At 39.9% G+C, this 23,836-nt stretch overlaps 1 protein-coding gene across 4 annotated transcripts in view; it reads right to left on the bottom strand.

The window, feature by feature from the left end:
- The window catches only part of ntrk3b (neurotrophic tyrosine kinase, receptor, type 3b), a 182,023-nt gene extending 163,770 nt beyond the window's left edge, over positions 1-18,253 (bottom strand). For all 4 annotated transcript variants that reach the window (XM_076742373.1, XM_076742463.1, XM_076742552.1 and 1 more), the window contains exon 1: positions 17,614-18,253. In XM_076742373.1, coding sequence (XP_076598488.1) covers positions 17,614-17,855 — 242 coding nt within the window. In that variant the 5' untranslated portion in view covers positions 17,856-18,253. The remainder of the gene's footprint in view (positions 1-17,613) is intronic.
- Between the last annotated feature and the right edge of the window lie 5,583 nt (positions 18,254-23,836).

Here is a 23,836-nt window from a genome sequence, read left to right as displayed (position 1 = left end):
CCGTGACTAGATTGATTTGACTAGCTGAGCTCAGAGTTCATCCTCTTTTTAAAGTCAATCTCAAAAGGCTGGGTGTCATTGTGAAGGGGAGAAGTTTGAAATTCAGAATTGAATTGAAATGTGAGTGGCGGTTTGGATTGAGGACCAGGCAGTGATGTCCCCGTATGCTCCAGACGCCTGCCAACATGTTGAGATAACCTTTAAGGTACTTTGTGATCTTTTCAAACCTGGCAAGACTTGACGCATCCTTTGTACTTCGCACCGATCGATAATTCTGCTCTGTAATTACTTTGATTATCAGCTAAATGCCCTCGGAGCGGCTCGCCTCTTATTTCTGTCTGTGCAAATGCATTTTATTCATGAATGCAAGACCATGTCAATCGCTTCCCAGTAAACATTTGGCTAAAGTGACACGACTGAAAACTGTTGCATCTTGTAACTACCCAGCTCAGTATAGCTCAGCTCAACATATTATAGTGCTTTCATAATCTATACATTCTACTCATGTCCACATCCCCCATCTAAAGTTGAGATCAGCTCACAGTCCTGAAAGTGAGTCTCAAGGATGTACCTAATTGTGCGGGTATGAATGGTATAATTAGCTTTAATAGCATCTGATAAGAATCTCTTTTATGAGATTACGTGACAAAGGCACGACTATTATCACAATTATGAAACAAAGAAATTACCTGGGTTAAATGTGCCTATCTTTAACACTCCTGATGTTTATCTCCATCATCGCTTCTGGATGTAATCAGTGTGTAGCAGTTCAGCTGTTTCAACAATGTGTAATATTCAGAGTTTACAAATTACTTTGGATTTATTTATGTATTTTGTATCAGCAGGTTATCCAAGGGTCAGGTTAGTTGAGCAGGTTAGGTCATCATCTCAAATATAACTACGATTCCAAAAAAGTTGGGATGTTGTGTAAAAATTTGAAAACAGGACAAATACTGTGTATTTAATGTTTGACCTCATCAGCTTCAGTAATTTTTGTAAATATCTGCTTATTCTGAATTTGATGCAGCAAGATGCTTCAAACCAGTTGGGGCAGGAGCAACTAAAGACTGGGAGAGAAGTGGAATGCTCCAAAAACACCTGTTTGGAACATTCCACAGGTAAACAGGTTGATTGGTAACAGGTGATGGTGTCATGATTGGGTATGAAAGGAGCATCCTGGAAAGGCTCAGTCGCTCATCCTGTGATTATAAAGGATATTACTTCATGTACTTACTTTGTACTGCATTCACAGCCATTGTCGTTAAACACTGTTCATTTGTATATGATTGCATTCTGGCTTTCTTTATAGTTTACACAGCACCTAACTTTATTGGAATCAGGGTTGTAGGTCTACTGTTTGACCTGCACTCGAAGTCGACAACTTCAACACTTAATCCCATTTTGATATAAGTTTTGGACATTTAGGGACTTAAAAGCTATGAAAACTCTCCAATTTTCCTTATCCAGTCTGTCCATCAGCTGAGAAAAGAAAAAAAAAAGAACTGTAATGACTGGGTTTGTGTTGAGATACAGTCCACTGCACCCCATCGCAGCATTCCTGTTTGAAAGAAGTCTGTCTCTATCATCTTTATCTTCTCTTCTTTAGTTCTTTATCATCCTTTTTTTTTTTATCGCCCATTGCTCGCTGGGCGCTCTTACTTTTGACCTCTTTATGACGGCTGTTTGTTACATTTGTGATCCGGAAAACAGAAGTTGTTGTTGCTGCTGTTTTTTCAAATGTCCTCAGCATAAAGTACTGTGTTCATGCCTAAACTGTAAAACATAAACATGACTCTGACTTAGTAACTTTATTGCTAAGCATTAAAATAAGACGTCCCATTGAATTCCTGATGAATTGTTTAATTTTTCTATCAAATGTTAATGTTCAGTGCCTTTTTAGCAGCTCTTTCCATCCATGAGGAGTATAATTGATTCATTAAAACATCATAAGTATTTTCCCTTCGCTTTGTTAGAGAAAGCTGAGCACAAAAATGAATTGGACTACCTTGAGCTTGTTCTACAGGCTGGCGCCAAGTCAAACATTAGCACACACTTCAGCAACAACGCCGAGATGGAGCGGCAAACTCAAAGCTATCATGAAATGTGAATGAAAATATTTTGATGACTTCTTAACCTGATACTCACGAGGTTAACAGAGGAAGAGTGGTTTATTAACCCGCCTTCCTCCCACCTCACCTTCACACCCTTACATTCCACCTGTGCTGTAAATCAGTGGCTCTGAAAGTCCGGCCCTCTCAGTGTGTGCTTAGAAAAATCCTGGCCCTTGAAAATTTTCTGTTTATCAATAAATTGTCAGTGATGTTAGAAGTAGTGGAGCTGGATATCATTCACAGTAATCTTGACCTCTGATGAATGTGGTTTATTTCCCTATTGCTTGTATACAAAGGACCAAGCTACATTTCTAACTCCCTTCTTCACTCTTTGCCTTCAACAACGCTGCGATCACCTGCTGCTGGTTTATTGGAGGTTCACAGCAACAGCCAAAAGAAAATCAAGGACGCAGCTTTCGTCAGTTAAGCCCCAAAGCTGCGGAACTGACTACCTAAAGATATCAGGGAAGGCGACTCCTCAAACATTTTTAATACAAAGCTAAAAACGTATCCCTTTACTTTAGCCTTTAACTAGCTTTGACTTCCTGATACAGGCCTGACACTTCTGTGCTTTGCCTCGCTCTTCTACACTGCTGCACATATTTTAAAATGTTGTTTTTTTACTTGATTTCATGTATTATATGTACCCTATTTTTAACTTTATTTTATTACTATTATTCAGTGGTTTTATTTTCCATCTTGTGCTACGGATTGTCTTTATTTTCACCCTTATTTTATCTTGTTTTTACTATTATAATCATGTGGGTTTTGTTCTCCATCCTTTTATTCATTAGTTGTTTATCCCTGTTTTTATGTCCATTTTTATGTCTTTTTATGTGAGCCACTTGGTGCATGTGATTTCTTTGTTCTTGTTCTTGAATGAAAGGTCCTATACAAATAAATTGATAGATAAAAATTAATACAGAAATATTCAAGGCTTCTTCTTTTTTCTTCTTTCTTTTCCTCCAAAAGCAGTCAATTTGGAGCACAGTGCTCAAAGCCCTACAATTACCTCATACAGCTTATTTGTGTTATAATTTATCTTAAAATCAAATTAAGGTGATTAGAAGAGGACGGACTAGAGGAAGATTCTTTCTTACAGAGACATGTACATCAGTTCAATTAGTCACAGAGCAGAACGACAGAAAGATCACAGCAATGCAACAAGAAACAAGCATAGGAAACAATAATTAAGATCTCAGCATAAATATGTGGAAGTATATTAACTTGCAGCACATGAAACATGGAGTACACAAACATTGAAAATGATACACAGCGATACGACACAGCTTCAGAACCACAGGGGCAAACAGAGCTGTTTTCCTGTGAATACCAGAAGTCAGTCTTGAGGGAAATCAAAGCAAAAGGTTAAGCTGCATCGTGTGTGACACTTCTCCACCTGAGTGCTCGTGCTAATTAGAGCTCCCAATAAATTACCATTTCCATGTTGATGAAGGACTCTGACAGGAGGAATTTACACCTGCAGCAATGGAACGAGGCTCACAGCTGGAATTAGATTCAGCCACAGTGATATTTAGCCAGGTGTCAAAATAACAGAATGCTATTTTTGTGAGAACACAGATACTGGTTAACAGGGTTGACAGTGAGTGAAGGTGTCCTGTTTTGGGGGAGTACAACACACCGAGGTGAAGAAAAAGAGGCACGGAGACAAAACAGCACTATCGTATCCTCAAAAAAAAAAAAAAAAGGATCAAAGACTGATTGTGTTCAAAGGTTTAATTTATTCAAAATTTCACCTCAAAGAGAGATGATGAAGATTAGAGGTGCCTCCAGACTATCTGCCAGGCTGAATACAGGGGAGAGTAGTATTTTATTTTAAGTAGCAAGCAGCTGAACGCTACCACTGTACTGAACTTTCATCATCTTTTAGGACTATGAAAATTCACATGAATATGAACATGGAACATGTGTTTATGTAGATTACAATCTTGTCTTTTTGGCCATTGTGGTCATTTCCAAAAAGGAATCTCTGTTGTAAAAATAATGCAAGTACAATGCATAGAAGAATACCCACCTAAAAGCTTAAAAATAAGGTGTGTTCCTGCCTTCCACGCGGTCTGGCAGTACAGTAATGTAACCAGTTCTTGAGTACATTGTTTACAAATTCATCGCAAAAAAAGTTTATTTGTTTTTACAGAAGAGTTTGACTTTTTGGGAAATATGTTGATTACTTTCTTACATTTAGATGAGAAGTTGGATGGAGCTAGAGCCAAAGGTTGATTAGCTTAGTTCAGTACAAAGCCTAGAAGCGGGGAAACGGCTAGCTTGGTCTCCGTCAGTGTGAATAGACTCTTAAAAGTCATAGAAAATGCACACACAGTTCAACTACCAAGGAATGAGTCCTTCTCTCAACAAATATTCAGTTTGAGACTCAATCCAACTGTTGATCAAATAAATAAATCCAAGTGTGTCTAACAGACAAGCTCTGACAACTGTGGAGTTATGGATGGAGAGAGAGAGAATCCCATTCTGTAGAGCAGGTGAACTGGGAATTTTTTGGCTTGTTGCCAGGGGTTGGCAAGCTAATCAACGATCACTCTGTTCCACTGGGGGGAAAGGTTTGTGTGTCAGTTTTCTGAATTGTATTGTACTGTATGAATCGGCTCATCAAACTCTTGGCAAGAGGCAAAGACGTACATTTCCACAAAGTGCTGAGCTATTCCCTTAATTAAGGGGGTCCAAAAGGGTTAAAACATTTGTTCTTTCATTACATGGAACTAAATCTGTGCTTCTCAAAGTGATTAAAATAATTACAATTATTCTAATTTTTCCATCTTAATTTATACCAAAACGCTTTCAGTCTGAACACACATTATAAACCTCACAGGCCAGGCTCCATTTAGCTTAGATGCGCAGACAGCCAGTGGTGGGAGTGTCGTAACAATCCCGAGCACTTCATTTTAAGGCTGAGATGCTGCGCTGGTGGAGTTCTAATAATAAATCAAAAACGTGGACCACAGAAAAGATGCGGTTGACACTGTCAGTGTTTGGCAGAAGAATCATTTCATTACTACACAAGACACAAGGACTAAAAAGCTGCACCTCTACAATTCCAGCTCTCTGGGAGAATCAATAAACATCAATTTTCTCTGATTTAGTGAAACACAAGGCAGAAAGGGAAGTCTGAGAAGGTTCTTGTTAAATTCCTCCCAAATTTATCTTCTTGTTTTCTGACTGCAATGTGAAATCCAATAACATCTACAGTAGTCTTCACATACTACAGTTCTCACACAAGCCTACAGTGTCAACCAATTACCTCCGGAAGGGAAAAAGGAAAGAAGGAACTGGGGAGAGATAGAGCTCAAGGTTGATGAATATTTGATTTGTTTGCTATTTTTCTCCTTGCTTCCATTTAATTAACTGCTTCTCGCAGACACATACAGATAGGCGCACACACACGCACACTCACTCTCTCTCTGTCTTACACACATACAGTACACACTCGGTATTTTATCAAAATCAGGCTCCTTGAATGACCTCCGATCTGTCCAGCCAGACAGGGTAACCTGAGGACATGTCTCATCAGTCTACCTAAAAACATAAAGCTTTGTCAGTTGGTGGTGATGTCTCTGCACAGGCCCGTTTGGAGTCAGGGGACCCGAGTCCAGAGCCTCTGTGTGAAGTGACTGTTAATCTTGTTGGAAAGTCAGTCAGTTGACCACAAGCAGACACAAAAGCACAATAAAGAGATGCAAACAATCACAAAGAGATGCGAAATGACCACAAAGACACACTAAATCACCAGCAAGAGACGCAAAACAACCACAAAGAGACACAAAATGGTCATGAAGATGCACAAAATGACTACAAAGAGACACAAAACAACTACAAATGACACTACAGTCACGTAGTTTTTGTTGTTGCCCAGGGGCCCATTGCCTCATAATCTGTCCACCTACATACACTACACACATATATATATAAGACTGTATTAAAAGTAGAATAAGTATTTAGAAAATCATTTTAAGGCACTAAAACAATGCACTTCAACAGCACAGCAATGTGAACAAAACTGAACCATCTCCCACCGTCTCCTCTCTAAAATAACCAGAGGGGAACAAGTTGATCTTTCCAGTAACAATAAACACATTAGTGATGCTTGACAGGTGATGGCTTCCTCTGGAAATAAGAAGCCTCTGCAGTTCACAGTGTCAAATGCAGACAGCTGCCGCCGCAAGTCACTTATCCTGACTGACATGCCAGCCAGTTCCTTCATCACAGTCTTGTCAAAGAAGAAATACCAGTTTTTCACACGGAGGCCAATTTAGCCAAAGCACCCAATCAGTTTGACTACCAAAGGTGCCACTCCTGCTAGTTACGTATGCGCTCATGGTTGTTGTTGTTGTTTAGCCCTGTTGACTCTGTTGACATTGACTCATATAATGTGGGGACCTCATGTTATTAATAAATTATACACCTACCTCTGTGTTTCACGAAGTGCATGAAATATGGGGTGATGAAATTTGCTGAAATCTCCTGTGTCCCGATTACAGCTGTATAAGGTCAAAATTTGCCAAAAGTTTCCTCTGTTAGTTGTAAAATAGAGGGTGATTCAAATTATGATCAATATTCATTTAAAAAGAAAGCAAATGAAGACCAACAGCATATTATTACAGTTCAAGTATCACCACATTAGTGAGCTATGTGTAGAAGGTAATTTGTATTTTACTTTTAAATGTATGTATTAAAGTCACCAACAGTCTCAGCTGTTCATGCACACGTCCCATGTCACCCAATATTAATTTTTGGTATGCAACTGTAATTCCCAGATTACTAACCAAAACATTAAAAACAGAAAATAACAAAGTGCACATGTCAGAGCCAACAGCCCTTACATTCTTTTCATCTTTTGTGACAGGCACATTAGTTATATTTTCATTTCACATTTTCAAAAATATCAAAACGGGAAAAAAAAGCAAAATCAATCTCATTGTGTTAAAAACCCTGTCAATTATGCCATAATGCTACAGCTAAAGGAACAGCTCATGGTTGCCGGTTGTCATCCTGACACAATGTGCTTTCCTGTACACAAGTTTTCCAGGCACACAGCGGTCAGAAATGACGGCTGTCCAAGCAACTAATAGAAAGATTTGTCACTATGAATACAGCCCACAGAAATGCTGATACATGTCAGCCCTCAACACAGCATGAGAGGACTGGACCTGAGTCAAGCAAAAGAACTCAAATCAGACTGAAAGCTACTTTACTTACAGCTACTTACTGCAGAGAGGGAGCTAGCTGTAGAACAGCAAGGGAAAAAACAGCATTGATACCCAGTAAGACAGAGGACATCTTGAACTAAACACCCACATTTAGCCAGCAAAGATACTGAATACTGACAGGAGAGGAAAAAAACAAATCAGCCATGTGACATGTATCATGTGTGTGCTTTTTGTCCTTGTCAACCTATGATGACTTCACTTGTGAATACCCTAAAACATTTAACCAATTAGCTTATGTAATTATTTCACTGATGGTTTAAAGCAATAGTTCTGTTTGTTGAACATGAAAAAGCAGCCGGCTAGCTTAGCTCAGCATAAAGACTTGAAATGGCTAGCCTGGCTCTATCTAAAAAAATAATAATGAATATGTTACATTCTGTGTGCTTCAGTGAAGCGGCTGCTCGCTGTGGCTTCAAATTCTGCAGACGTGAGAATATGTCTAACTCTGAGCAAGAATGCAAATAAGTGTGTTTAAGTTCAAAATATATCTGCAGATCTGCAAAAACATATGGAGTGCAACACATCAACATGAGAGAGTTTTATTGATTTATTCTGAGCTGCAGGCTTGTGCAGGCTCATAGTTCACTTACTATAGATGTTAGTTCGTATACTGTATGGGGGGTGGGGGTGGGGTGCACAGAGGAGTGCCATCCCAAAAAGTTTGAGAACTGGGCATATGTGGAGTCAAATTTGTAGGAATGGAATATGAGAGAGAAAGGCTATGGGTTTTTAACTTCAGGGGGAGAGCATATTAAAGGAGAGAGGTATGACAGAGGAGGATATGATTCAGCAGGAAGAGAGGGTGATGTCAGGTACTTCTTATAAAGATGAGATTTTTAGCCTATGAAGGAAGATGGAGAGTGTCTGTGATATTCTGACTGGAGTAGCAAGGTCATTGCACCAACAGGGAGCCAGTAGGAAGGAGAGTTGAGTCCCAGTGGACCATTTACTTTTAATGTGTTCTCATTTGCCTCCACACAAAGCCCTGTCGGGGTCTTAAAAAACCCCTCCTCATGCTCTCTACAGCCACCGAGAGTCCTCTGCTCGCTGAGAATGATCGGTGAGTACAGCTGAATGGCCTGCCAGGTCCATAACATTTTGATGTATTGCGGTACGCGCCAATAGTCCACAGAACAGAGCAAATACAGATATCAGAGCATCTGAGGTAATCAATAAATAGAGGCTGCTGTGGTGCTCAGGGCCAATATATATATCTTTCTGCATTCTGGGAAATATGAAGGTGCATCTGTGCTGCGATTGTTTTTCCTGTCCTCGCCGTTGATGGTGTCGGCGGCCAAAGCTAAACAGCCAGGAGTGTAGAGCCATTAATTGATTATGAGTGTTTACCACCCAAACATCAGCGTACATATTGCAGATCTCACTCATTTGTACAGATGGAGAGCTGCTGGATGGATGAGGGAGGCAGGAGAGGTTAGCCCAGTGTGGGTAATGCACTGCTTTGCCTTGTCAGAGCAAAGAAAGCCCACAAAGCACAAAGCAACTACTTCTCAGGGTTTGAAAGAAAGTCTTTTTCTAGTTCGGAGCAAACAGAGCCTGGACTTTAAAAATGATCAAATTAACAAGAATAATAAAAAGAATAGTCTAGTGCAAGGCTTGGATAAGCTCCAGCCCAAAGTGGCCCTAAACAGAAGCCATCTGTGGTCACACTGAGACAGGAGTGTAGATGAATGGAATATGTACAAAGACGAACAATTCATTTCTGAAGCAGAACTTTGGATTTAGTTTAAAAATATGTGTTCAACGAAAGAGAGTTAGCATCCATCAACATGCACACCATGTAGGAGAATATGGCTGAAGCTCAGCGAGAACTGAGAGAGCTGCATTATTCACACAGCTCTGCCAGCCACGGCTGACACGGAGGACAGTGGGGTGACTCCTCCTACTTGATAATACATGATGATTGATGTTTTTTGAAACACAAAAGATCCCATATTAATAGTGAGCAGGAGCTTTATTAGTAGTTGGCAGACAAAGGAGGAAGGTGGGGTGTCTGGTGGGAGGCGGCACATGGTGATGGACGCTGCAGAGGTCAGACATGCATCCTCACCTGGGAAGAGGTTATCTCAGAGGGAAATTAATGGTGTCTGTGTGTGAGAAAGATGGACCAACAGAGAGACATGTGGAGAGGAGAGAGGAAGATACGGAGAAAAAAAGTTTCTGCGCCTACACCGTCGCATGAACGCCTCACACAATGAAGAAGGAGGATGCAGAGGAAGGAATTAGCCATAATTCTGTCTTCGGTGTGGCTTCACTAAGCCAACGGATACCATGTTTAAACATGATTAACTGTAATAAAGCTTCAGTAAAGCTAATGCTACCTGATTAAACACATGACTGTCTGCCTTGTGGTCACCAGTAGATACCTAACAGCAGCAGGCACTTGATAATTGTTGCTTACTAGGGTGTGATCACAACACACATTACAATACGTAAAATCCAGCAAAAGGCAATGCATGTAAATAGATGTAAATTGAGGGATGATGCACAGGGGAAACATTCCAGTCGCGTACATTTCATGTTTTCCATGCTACCATGGAACAAATTGTAGTTTAAATAGGTAAATACACGTTTTTTCCGGCTCCCTTCAATCTCCGAAATTTGACATGATAAACTGCTGCACACTGTAGCGACACTGACTCATAATCTGCTGTATAAAAGCAGAAGCTCAACTTAATGTCAACAGAGAGTCCGTGGAATACGGCCGCAAGGCTTTAAAGGGTTTTTCTAATCCTGGCTGAAACAGCAGAGCCTTCAGTATTTTTCACCCCTCGATCCTCAATGCATCTTTTGATTGTTAAAGGGGGGGACGGCGCTTCATTAGTATGCATCTTTTAAGGCGAGAAGGCTGCCTGCAGATGCAGGAGTTGAGGTGGTGGGGGCGTGGGAGAAGCTGGGTCAGTCACATGGCCCGGACTTCTCACAGCATCCCTGCATGCAGAGGATCTTAACGAAACTGCTGCTCTCTCCTCCTAATTCTCAGATGGCAGCCGTGACCTACTTTCCACAAAGACAGGCTCATGCAAACTTGATGATATGCTTATAACAGAGGAGCCCGTCGTGCACTGCCTGAGGTGAGACTCGCAATGCAGAGGCAGCAGGGGGTCTGTATGGTAAGTACCAATGGGCAGGATGTGTGTTAGCAACTCCGTCCTGGCTGGTAAAACGATATTCGTGATGATGACACCAACACAGCATAGCACTGGAAATGCAGCAAGGGTTTTTAAGGTTGTCAAGATCACCTGAACCCCAAAAGCAATAACATGCTTCATTTCAAAATCATTTTATCGCCTGAGAAAGGCCAGTAATTCACGACTGAATTTGAATAGCTCCCTTATGAAACTACAATGGCAGACATGAAAAATGTCCTGCACTAGCAAGTCCTGCACCTACTGAAGACGTTTCTAAAACTCTTCTGTTTGAGGCTGAGGAAGCAGATTGCCACAAACACACCATCTAATCATGTATTCTGAGCCCGGCCACACCAGAAAAAAAAAGTTGCATAGGTCATCCTTGCAAGTGGGTTATTATGGCCCATATTTACATGTATTATCCAGTGGCCGCAGTAATTATGATGGGAGCAAAGGAGGAATAGCAAGACAGTCTGTATTTGGAGAGATGGGGTGGGTGGGTGAGGCACTTAATTTAACCAGTGATCTTTTCCTACACCTTACCAAGTAGTTCTGGGGTCAAAACCCAAGTAAATTGATACCTTTCACAATGTTAAGCATGTGACAACGAAGGTCCAGTATGCCTGTTGCATGCACTCTCCAACTATCATATATGTGGACATGTTGCTTGTTCAAGTAAACTTTGCATATGACTGCTTGTGTTTAGACATTTACAATTTGATTGAAGTTCAATTTTTTGTTCAATGATAAAAGAGGAGGATTGAGATAAACATGTTTATATTTCTCAAAGTAAGGCATCAAAGAAAAGTACTGTTTTGGTATCAGTACTAATGTAAGAGTAATCAAACATTAACCAGGCCCCGTATTCAAAAGTCAATGAATGAACCAGTTCCTATCAAATAAGGAGTTAACAGTGTTGCAGCATTGCATTAAGAACAGAGCAGAGCATGATATTTGCTTTATATCTGCTTTGATATAGACAGGTGTAAAGCTCTGAGATACGTTTTTCATGAGCAAGTAACAAGAGGGTAAGTGAGGTTCGGGTGTAATTTATTTGTGCCTTCAAATGATATTAACATATTGAAAACTGCTGATCACACAAAGAAATCCCAGCAGGCTGATTAAAACATCTCATCCCTAAAGAGTAAAAAAGGTTAAAAAAAAAAAACATAAAATAAAATGGAAACGACAGAAATATCAAAGTGACACACAGTGGAGGAGAGAACAAAGACAATGCCGTGGATAAAGAACAGGAGGGAGGTAGTGGGGAAAGAAATAAGTACCCGAGCAGCGAGGAGGGGACAGTAGGAGCGCTACCGTCCGGTAGGAGTGCTTCAGACTGAAAGTGTGCGAGCGCTTGTGGATGCAGGGGGCACACCACTCTGTACATCCATCTGACATCCCAGATTGTGGGGCGGAACAAAACCCTTTGACTGTGTTCCAGCTGACTGAGCCTGGGAAACCCTGGAAGTTGTCAGTTGCTTTCCCAAATAATATTAATCAAATCATATTAAGTAATGTCTGAAATTCATACAGTCAGCTCTGCAAGTGCGTTATAATCCAGTAAACCAGATCACATTATAAAATGACCAAAAATTGTTTAGGATTTTCTATTATGTTTCATTTTGAGGAGGTATACTGTACCACATTTATTCCAGTCATGGGTATCTCTTTTATCCTTTATGTCTCCTCTAATGCTACCAAAATCCAGCACCTTTATTCTACAGACCTATTTAAGCAGGGATGTAATGAATGCTCCTTTAAACAGGGCCTCAAGGCTGAGAAAGAAACATTTTTTACAGCACATTTATTTCCTCACAATCAGATGAATGTATTTTCCTTTAATTAGTCCAATCCTTTGCTATCCTTTGCTTCTGATTTGAGCGTGCATTTCTGCAGCCTGGTATTAAAGGTGGCATCCACTGATTGTACACATGATGATCAGGTTAGTGCTAATCAGTCTGTGAAGGTTGAGACAAAGTTAGGACGGGATGTCGTGGAGCTTGAAAGCGTGTGTTGTAAAGAAAGGGTGTGGCGTTTTAAAGATCGAATGAAAGGATATGGAGTTGCATTATGGGAACTGTAGGTTCCACCATTTTTGTAGCTTGACTAGTACTAAAGAATGACATTCAGGAGATCTCAACCTGTGCTGGTTCAATTTCAACCTTTTTTTCATTTGTCTCATAGAGTCCCCCAACTTTATGGAAATGCACCACTGCATTGCTGGAGTGCCACAATAAATGTGCAAAGGATCTTTTTCATTATGTAGTCAACTAGTACTCCAGCACTTTAGCAAAGCCTCTCAATTGAGCAGGAAATAGTCCACTTCTGACAATAATTTCACTGAAATTCTATAAAAGTTAGCTTATCAATTCCCATTCAGAAGTATAGAGTATAGAGCCGATATCTGGATCTGAAGTTGCTATTGGCCACATTCACACACTTATGTGGGCTGCACAGGAGTTTTAAGAGGTAGGGAAAACGTCGGATTTATGTAATGCAGTAATTCTCGGTGTCTGAACCAGGGACACTTGCAGCCCACACAAGTCACCTATAAGCGGACCTTGGAAACATTCCTGTGTGAAACAGGTTTCTTTGGCAGCACCAGCGAGCTGGCAGGTTTCATATAAAATGTGCAACTGAAGGTGTCCAAAGATCGATAGTTTCAAGCGGAGCTGAGCTGTTTTAAAATTTGAAAAAGAAAAGAGAGAGAGGAAAAAAAAAAACTTCTCAAACAACTTTGTAAGGAAGCAGAGTAACCAGCATTGAATGTGATGGCAAGTGAAATACACAGGCAGTACAGCGGTGGATGGATGGATGTGACAACTTTCTTTTTTGTTGTTGTTGTTGTTGTTGTTGTTGTTGTTGCTTTTTCACATCCTGTCAGATCACAGTCTATCCTACGATCTTATTTATGGTATATTACAACTGAAATTGTGTTTTTGCACACAGAGGTCACAGAAGAGGGTCAGCCACAGGAGACTGGGCCTTCATCCCATAAAGACTGCCTTTGGTTCAGTGTTACGCAGATAAAACCTGAGTCTGTTTCAGCTTCATTCCAAAGTGTCTTCTATCATCTGAATGTGACGGCTTCAGTAAGTAAAAGACTAATCATGATAAACACGACATTATGAAGCATTTCAAAACAGACTTTTATAGACTGGATCATCAAGATTTTAAACATATTAAACAATAAACTTCAAGCCGTATTTGGCAAAAGAGATAAACAGTAAACCACTTCAGAGCGTGGAGCTTTCAGTTTGTTTGCAGATAAACAGATGGCAATTTTACAAGTCTCCATAAATATCTTCGACTGAAGAAAGAGTTGACATGAAAGAAGCCAAAACCATGAAACTTTTGGAAGAGCATTCTCATTTCAAAGGCAAAGAGAGGACTTCTGATTTTAACATTCACATTTATAGAGAGCACTATCTCCTATTGACTGTAGCAGTAAAATCAAATACCATATGACAAAAGGACTAGATGGATGGATGAATGGATGGATGGATGGATGGATGGAGGTTAAATGTATGCTTGTTGATTTTCTTATAGAACCTCATTTGCAGATTTTGGGGACGTCATTGGGCGCTATAACTAAATTATTTAAACTCCCCTTCCACTCAAAACTGTAATTTGCTTATTGTTACTTCACTGTGATGATTCACTGCGCAGAGTGATGGATGTGCAGAGTTTGACACTAAGAGGTTGTTGTCAAACTCATCTGCTGAATGATGTGTATGTACGAGCATGATTTTGTGACAACTACACAGCCAACCATGATCCAGTATGCAACTTGCATAATTGTGTTGCTTGAAACTTGAAGCCTCCAAGTGCATATAAATGAGAATGGACTTTTTAGGGCACTAGGAAACATCTTGTGCCTAGTATTAAAGTTTTCAAACAAAAAGTTCTTAAATATTCATATTACAGTCTGCATTCTGCTATAGTGAATACCACACAGTGCTATAATGTCATTATAAATGTATAGCCACTTTCCTGGGGAATTGTGGGACATCAAAAATAAATTTGTGCTTAACCTCATTTATTTTGCCCGGTGTGAAGCAAACTGGAACAGAAAATTGTACAGTGTTACTCCAGAGAAAATCTGCATATTCTATGGACATGTACAGCACATGGAACTGTGTAATTATCTGTAAAATCCAACTTCAGTCATAGTTTTGGTTACATCTAGGGCTTCAGTCTCCTTGAAGATTTTCTTTTTTTTTATCTTGTGCACGCTAAATAAGAAAATATCATCTTTCAGGACTTTAGGGGCGCCAAAGTTTCCATCTTTTACATGTTCCTGTAGGATTATTATGCAGATATTACATTATATTGCCATTTTTCTGTTATAGATGTTCTATTACTGCTATTACACCACCAAAAATGGACCTTTTCCACTTTATTATGTCTAACAAATGGATTTAATAGTTCACTGCTTTGCAACAGTCTCAGCAGTGACAGTGCATGTATGGACGTTGATGAATACATCAATCATCATAAGAGATGAATGGAAGGATGTTCTTAGGAGCAGAGGTGATGAGGAGGGCACAGAGATGATTCTTTTCTAAAATGCATACTGGAGACATTTAGAAATTGATGCTACAGTGATAACTGTACTGATTGGTGTAATACTATAGCCTCTCTGCGCAAACCACGATCTCAAAAAACAAAAAGTGGCCAAACGTCATCAACAGCGGTGCAAACGGTGATTGGATTCTGCAAACAAACACACACCTGCAGTGAGGGCTGCACTCACACAAACCTGTCAAATGCTTCAGCTGCTCTCAGAAAACCGTTTTTTCTTCAAGTATCACAGCAAGGCCTTATCTTATCCACTTCAAACAGTGATGCCTCTTGTGATGAATCTCTAATGTGAGAGAACTGGAAAACTATTATCTGGACTTGGCAGTTTTCTTTGGCTGGCCAATCGTACCACAGTTCCTGCTTGGAGCCCTCGCTCCAGTTTCCCATCTCTTCAAATTGTACCCATCTCTCCATGTTTCCCTTGTGATGAGTGAAACAGACTTCTTGTTAGCTAAATTCATGCATCTAACACCTTACAAAGAGAGAGGACCAAGGACAATTTGTACTGTTTGTGGATTCCCTCACTGACTGCTCCGTATTACGATGGATACTGATCATTACATTTAAGGAACATATTTTCTGGCCAGATAATAAATAAGCACCAAGTAATTAACTATTATTATTTATTAGATGTGTTCATTTCTTTGTCTCATTTGGTGCAATATATATTTTAAATTGGTTGGAAGCAATCATGTGTTATCGTTTTAAGTCAAATAATTAATGGTGGACTATACTTTTAAATACATCGTGGCTTTACAGAACTCAACATGCAAATGCGGTTATCAGATTTTCCAAGAGTGTACAAATAATGAATCATCTGTATGCGTTTTGAATGCATAAACCGGATGATGTGACATTGAGAGGTATTTTCTCCAATAAGCTGTCATTGAGCTGCTGGTGGTGTTGGGTGGAGGTTGCTGTCCATGCTGAGCAGCAAGAAAACAAGCTGCCTGCTGGCGAGGGGCCATGAAATGCACAATTACTCCTGGGGCAATTGTATTAGGGTTTCTCAAAGGCAAAAAGGCAATCAGTGTGTGACGTTGTGCTTATTAGAAGCTGATTTTTTGGTATTTTTACAATGAAAATCCAAGAGACGGGTTATTCTACTGTTGATCTCAGCGGATAAGAGATGTATGACTGGAGCAGCGTCTACACAGAGTTCTACAAATGTGGATCCAGCCCTGGGGTCACCTTATAGTGTGCTGTGACCTCTGACCCGTCATCTCTTCAGCACCCTTTTGCTTTTTGCTCTCGCTGAGCTTTATTCTGTGCTTGATTTGACTAAAATCTCTCTCTGATAAAACAGGCTCGTAAATGATTCCAGTGTTGTAAAGAGCACTTGATTCCCAGTGTATAGAGGGTACCAGGGTACCCTCTAGTGGCACAGGAAAGCGATGAACCGTGTCACAGAATAAGTTGTTGTCTCCCTCAGATGGATAAAGGGTAAACCGGATACCGAAACTGATGGGAGGAAAAGTCCTTTGTGGTGTAAGACGACGCGGAGGAAGCCGTGCAGGGAATTCCAGTGCGTTAACGGGAGATGTTTACTTTATATGCAAATCAGCCTCATCGACTCCAGAGGTCTTATTTTAAGGCCCGAGCTCCGCTTTTTTTTTTTTTTTTTTTTTTTTTTTTTGACTTTTCAAGAAAGAAAGCTTTGATGTTGGCAGGAAGGATCGATGCCAGGGAGAAAGAGAGAGAGAGGAGGGGGGGAGTGAGGATGCAGAATGAAAATGTACTTCTGGGGAGGGGGTGTGTGGGGGGTTGCAGAGACTGCCGTCATCACAGCTCCTCTGTTTTAAGATCACGAATCCTCTCCTACCATTAAAAAACCCAATGCTTATCACTCTCTCTCTTTTGAAGGGGGGGGGGGGGGGGGGCACAAGTGTCGTTTTCGACCCCCGCATCATCTGGACATAATAAAGTTTGTCGGGTCGCATCGGTCTCGGAGGACGCAGGTTGAAATGTAACTGCTTGACCTAAGTGCACCATTTATTTCGGTTTCATTTAGCACAATCTGTCGGAGCAGTTGCTCTACATGCGGACGGGAATGAAGTGAATGGGTAATGTGAGGTTCTCCGCAACATCCTTCATTTGGCCATGTAGGCCTGCGGAGCCGCTGCAGAGGAGCAACTTTATGGGGACACACATACACACACACACACACACACACACGAAAAAAATCCGACAGTTACGATTCATGATCAAGTAGTTTGTTGCAACGTTGAACAAGGTTGCAAAGGATTCGCCTTGGTGTGCAGACACGAGACAGAACAAGCGCATTTGTCCTCCATACAAGACCGATTATCAGACATGGTATTAACATAAAAGACCACTTAACAGACTAATAGAAGTGGGGAAAAAAGTCTGAAAATTACAAATAATGTGCCAATAGATCAGATGATTGCGAAGAAAGCAACAGACAGCCTGTAAGCGCAGACGCCTTTCTGAGGATATGATCAATCAGTGATTCAGAATATCCAAAAAGCAAAACAACGCATGGAATTATCCGCGTCTACTTACATAGAGCTGATGTTTTTGAATAACTCTGCTATGTCAACGCTGGTCCCATTGCTCCCAGTATCTTGCAGGGCGAGTAAAGGGAAAAACCTGCCGTTGTCGGACTTATTGCAATAGATCTCTGTTTGAGAGCAGCTGCAGGTCAGCGGGCAGTCCAGCATGGAGCTCAGATAGTCCTGGAAAACACTCATCAGAAACAAAACCCTCCACCAGCAAATCCGGATCGAGTGAAACCATAGATCCATGTCTCCGGGCAAAGGGGGGCAGAAGAGGTCCCGATGTCCTCTGCTGGGTTAGAACAGAACAGGAGAGAGGAGAGGAGGAGAGGAGGAGGAAGGGAGGAGGAGGATGGTGGTGCGTCTGTACAGAGGATGCTCTATGTGAGCGTTTCTGCCGTGGATGGATGCTGTAGTGTCCTTGCGCGTCAGAAATTGGGTGAAAAGGAGGAGAAAAAACAACACAGAAAGAGCAGACGAAACAGAAAACCGGAAATCAAAAATAAGACAGCGAAATAATGTGAGGCTCCGGTCGTCTTTTCAGCCTTAAATGCATGGTGTTACCCCGGAATGCCGTGCTGCTGATGTCGTCGTCTCTCTCCAAGCAGGACCAGGACGACTGGCTGGAGAGCAGAGAGACACAAAATGAGAAGTTGAAGCATCAAGTCCCTCCTACCGGCTAGTCATACTGACACCTGCAGAAACTGCATGGAATCAACAGTGATAGCAACGAGACGTTTCATATGAGGACAGCTGCTGCACAGCAACATGAGTGCATTATGAGATCAAGACAGAAAGGCTAACACCAAAATATAAAGAAAGAATGAGAAGATCATTACATTTCAAATTGTTGATTCAGTAATTAAAGGCCTGAACAACCATCCTATCAAATATTTTAGTACCTAAAATGCAAAAACAAAAAACAAACAAACAAATTAAAAAAAAGTCTTTAAGTCAGTACAGAGCAAATACATAAGGATAAATGAAGGTTACATTTATTATAAGGTTTCTATTGTAGTTACTATAATAATCAGACTAAAGTTTTCATGTTTTATTATTTTACAACATTCAATCAAAATAGATTTAATGTGACATTTTTGATACCAATCAACAGACAATATACAATGTCATTAAATTAATTACAATAAAATCAAACCTTAATAACCACTTGTGCAGCCATTTGGTTTTAGAAGTCACATAATTATTTAAACTGAGATCACATGTGCAGTCCAGGGGTTCTAATTGGCTTAAACACACCCGTATCTGGAAGGTCCAGGATTAAGTGAGTCTGTGTCATGAAGACGAAGAAACACCCCAATCAACAGTGGAGCAGCCCAGTCCAGCTCTCAGTCCAATTAAGAATGGCTGGACTTGAGGAGGGCTTCATATATGATCCCCATACAACCTGAGAGAGCCAGCTTGAGTAGCTATGTAAAGAAGAATGGGGGGGGGAAAAAAAAAAAAAAAAAAAAAAAAAATATATATATATATATATATATATATTATACTGTAGCACAAGTCAGAAACATCCTCTACACCCATTGGTGAAGGTGTGAAGTTAAAAGCAGCTCAGCTGTAATGATCATCAATCTCTGACCATGTTGACATCCTAAGTGGAAAAACTGCCCGTGTGTCTTGGGTTAATCAGACATTGAAAGAAACACAACATTATGGTTCTGTTTGGTACTCTCTGGGTTGGATTCTTGGAGGTTCGGACAAGGAGGACATTCCAGTTTCAGCGTGAGGCTGGACGAAATGATCAGATGTAATTACCTGTGCAGTTTTGATAATAGATGGCATCAAATTAAATTCATTTCATGCCAGCCGTTTATCTGAGAGAGCCCAGCAAAGCACTGTGATGCTAAAATTGAATTAATGCTTTCAAATTCCAATACAAAATGTTTTAAACAGCTTATTTTTACCTCTGTGGAAAAAAATCAGATTATATATTAAAGGATAAGTTCACAATTTTTAAAGGTTGCCATGAAGAGATCAGATCCCCTTCCTCTTTATTTGACGAGCTAGAGCACTGAAGGCTCATGCTAGCTTCAGATAATCTTTGGAATATATCTTTGCTCTGACTGATGACTGCAGGTTTTGCCCCCCATTACTTACACTGGAAGCACATCAAGAAGGGTCCTCTTAATGGCTGGTATGACCAGGAAGAATCATTACAGCAAGCAAAAGGCTGTTTAAATGTTCATATCAGAACCTGGCTGTTGATTTAAGACAGACTTGATAAATTATGAGCTTATCCTTAAATGCACTGGAACCACCTCTCTCCTTGGACTCTCTTTTTTACTACAATTGCTGTGTGTAACTTTGTCATAATGACCAGTTTTGTTGAGTGAAACTGTGTCATTATGCAATTTCCCAAAGCTTGTTTATTCAACTAATAGAAATAAAGCTAATAAAGTCACTTGAAAACTAAGAGTAGATGGCTTTCACTGGAGTGCAGAGTCACTAACAGGCATTTGTAAGGATATGTTATATCAGATAGATAGATAGATAGATAGATAGATAGATAGATAGATAGATAGATAGATACTTTATTCATCCCCAAAGGAAATTGACAATCATTATTTTTGCCATGTCCCATGAAGTCAGTCAGCCAATGCATTGTTTTGGGCAATATCATATTGAGCACAAGATGTGACAAAAATATATTAAGTGAAAAAATAAATGATGAAATTAAATAAATTCCAAGTCAAATGAAAATTCATTTTGTATGTTTTATTGTCGTATTATTTCAAAAACACATTCATTGTCATGAGTTTATTCCAGTACTATTGAATAATTATACAAATCTTATCATTTCATCAAGAGCTGTTTTTAATTCTTTTCTACATACACAGATTGTTAGCTTATTTGTTAAAATCATTCAAATTATAATCATCGTCAATTATTGTTATTTAATTCCTCAGTGTATTTTTTGAATTGTATATATGCAATCATTTGTTTATTTAACATCTATTTAATTGAAATAATATCTTCATGTGAAAATTCTGTTTGAAATACCTGTGTTTTCGGTTCAGAAAGAGTTTTTGGGCAGATGGACAGCTGATAGTAACGACCACCTGTCATAGTCCCTCTGACCTAATCTGAGGTGAAGTTTCATTTGTTTCAGCCGTTTGAGAACAGTCTTTTCAAGTGTCATCCAGAGCTCTACCTAAATGTGATCGATTCCTCAGATGCCACCCGTCCCTTGATCATATCCACAACTTCTATTTGAAATATTTCCATTAATGAAGTTTAAAAAACTGACTAAAGACCTTGCTGAGCACATGACAGCTTTCCATCTCCAAACAAATGGGAATGAGCAGAGCTGTCATTCTGTTGTTCCGTTTAACTTATCTGAGCCATCACCAGGTTTCAAAATCTCCCAGGTTACTTTCAGTTCCCATTTCAAACAGGCTCCCATAACCGTAGTGGTCACCCATTAGTCCAGCTCTCTCTGGGCCAACCTGAAACCAAACCATCTGAAGCCTGACACTGAGCCTCCATCTTACTTCTTCCTGCTCAGTCAATTATCATCCTTGATTGTCAGCCGCGCACAAAGTCTTATCTAAAATGTTTGCATGACAGCCACCTCGCTTCAGTTCTTCACCAGCTCAGCCGGTCTGCTAGAATCAATCAGGAACATCCAGTACAACTGTACAGCCTTCAAAGGGTCTAGCTGAAGATGAAGGGCTACATGAGCAGAGTATGGAGTTGCCGAGGACTAATTAAATGGAGGGAGTGTTCTGCCATCTCTCCAAACTAAGCAACTTAAAAGACGACACACTCTCAGATCTTGTCTACACCACTGAAAGGAGCGATAAGCAAGTCTGTGTTACAGAACCAAAGTCACAAATCACACTCAAGTTTGCAGAACATTGCGCTCCTGGTTCTTGCTTTCCCAGCAAACTGTTTCTCCAAAAAGAAGTACAGTAATACTTTGCCTCTGCACAGAATTCATGTTCACATACCTGAAATACTGTACGTGCATTTTATATCAGTGGTCAAATATGTGGGAAAATTTAATGTAAAACTATGACTTTGAGAGTGACTATTAGCATAGTTGGACACAGATCTGCAACAAATTGTACATGCCAACATCTTCCTCTGTAGCTTTGTATCTACTTTTGTCTTTTAGCATTATATTGTCTACTGCAGAATTCAGAACAGGAAGGCAACTATGACAAATATGTCATTTTGAATACATTTATTTAGCTAAAACAAAAGAGATATGCTGTTTAATAATCTGGGGAAATTAACTCCCAAGACTAAATCTGAGGTCACAATTTTCCATGTTGTCATAGACTCAGATCTGAGATTCAAGTCCCACATCAATAAGGTGACAAAAACTTATTTTTTCCACCTTAGGACTGTAGTTTAAGTACAACCATTTATAAAATAAAAAGACGCAGAAAAACTGATTTGTGTCTTTATTTCAAGCCAACTTGATTACTGTAAGCTCTGCTGCACTTTATGTTTTACTTGATTTCATGCATTCTATGTCATTTTTTAACCTATACTTATATTAATTTGTGCTTTTATGCATTGTCCTTATTTTTATTCTCATCCTTATTCTTACTTTATCTATAGCTATCAAGTGGGTTTTATTCTCCATCTTATTTTAAATCTGTTTTTATGTCCATATTGTCCTTTCTATATGAAGCACTCAGTGCATGTGTTTTCTTTCTTGTAAAGCACTTTGAGCTGCAATTCATGTATGAAAGGTGCCGTAAAGATAAAGTTTATCATTACCATCATGAAATGACCTATGTCAGGCATCCAGTGGAGACACATTTTGCTGGGGAGGGGCCATGAAATGTACAATTACTCCAGAGTAAATCGTATTAGGGTTTTTCAAAGGCAAAAAAGCAGTCACTTTGCTTCATGTATGGATGTGTTGATGGCGTGATGTGTTGATTAGTGAGCATTAGAAGTGCTGGTGAATTGATTGTGTTACCTTTCTGCTTATTGACTGCCCCATTTTCTAGTCTTTGTGCTAAGGTAAGCTAAGTGGCTGCTGGCTCCAGCTTTATATTGAATGGACAAGCACGAGAGCAGTATCAATCTTCTCGTCCAACTGTCGACAGGAAAGTAATAAATAGGCCTGTCGTCCAAAATGCCAAACTATTCCTTTAAAGAACTGACAATGTCAATGAATTCACAGAGGTTTTGCAGATGTTACTAGGAAGTTCTTTGGAACCTTCCTGATCATAAAATTCCCCACAACACATTATTTTTATGGTTTGAGATCTCCTAACAAGATCACGGAAATGAGTTGACGTTTCACTGATAATATTATCTTGGAGTGCTTGCTGGAAGGCCTTTTTACATCATCCAGCCCGTTCTCATTCCCAACACTTTGTCACGCCCCTCTGTACTTAATACAGATGCACAAGATACTCTTCAGCATCTGTAGGAGACGCAACAGCCTTTCAACTAACTTCAGTGTAAACTCATCCTCGGCAATATTAGACGCCCACACAGTCGTCCTGCCACAAAGCCTTTGCAACATGTGGTTAATGTAGTGAAATTGTTACAGTTTGGCTAAGTTTAGGCACCAAAACTATTTGGTTAGTTTGGGGACACATGGTTTCTCATGTGACACTGACAGTGGTTTCCTGGATGAAAGTTGCATGTTTGTATGACCCATCCATCTACACCACCTGGCTCTATTTGCAAACTTTCTTGCTCTTTATAATATATCACTTTACTCTGAGCATCTAATACTGTGGAGTTAGTTGAAAGCCTGGTGCGTCTCATACAGATGCTTAAGGGTGCCTTATGTGTCTATATGAGATGCCAAGGGGTGTGAGAAAGCATCACTGTTTAACGATCTGGGAATGAGGCAGGCTAGCTGATCATAAGGTGATATAGGTGAAAAAGAAGTTGATTAGTGTTTTAATGTTTCCATGTAAGTAATTATAATACAGGAAATGACAGAGGCCAGAGTGGGTGGAAAATAATAGCTTTAAACTAAGTCTGTCTAAAATGAAATTCTTTACATCCGGTAGAAGTACAACAATATAAACCACAATAGCTCCTCCGCTGCTGAAAATGTGATGGGTGGACAACTTACTTTTAGGCTATTCTGTGGAACTTCCAAAACTCAAGCCCTGAAACTCTGTGGCTCAATCTGTATGTAAGCAGAATAAACTACAAACTCAAAAAGGAGTTTATCCAAGCTCTCAGGTGTCTTGACAACTACAGGACTGACGCCTTTCTTGATTTCACAC

Source organism: Chaetodon auriga, chromosome 1 (genome assembly GCF_051107435.1).
Source record: "Chaetodon auriga isolate fChaAug3 chromosome 1, fChaAug3.hap1, whole genome shotgun sequence".
Classification (NCBI taxonomy): domain Eukaryota; kingdom Metazoa; phylum Chordata; class Actinopteri; order Chaetodontiformes; family Chaetodontidae; genus Chaetodon; species Chaetodon auriga.
The sequence above is the reverse complement of the archived record's forward strand: the minus strand, read 5'-3'. Positions and strand labels throughout refer to the sequence as shown.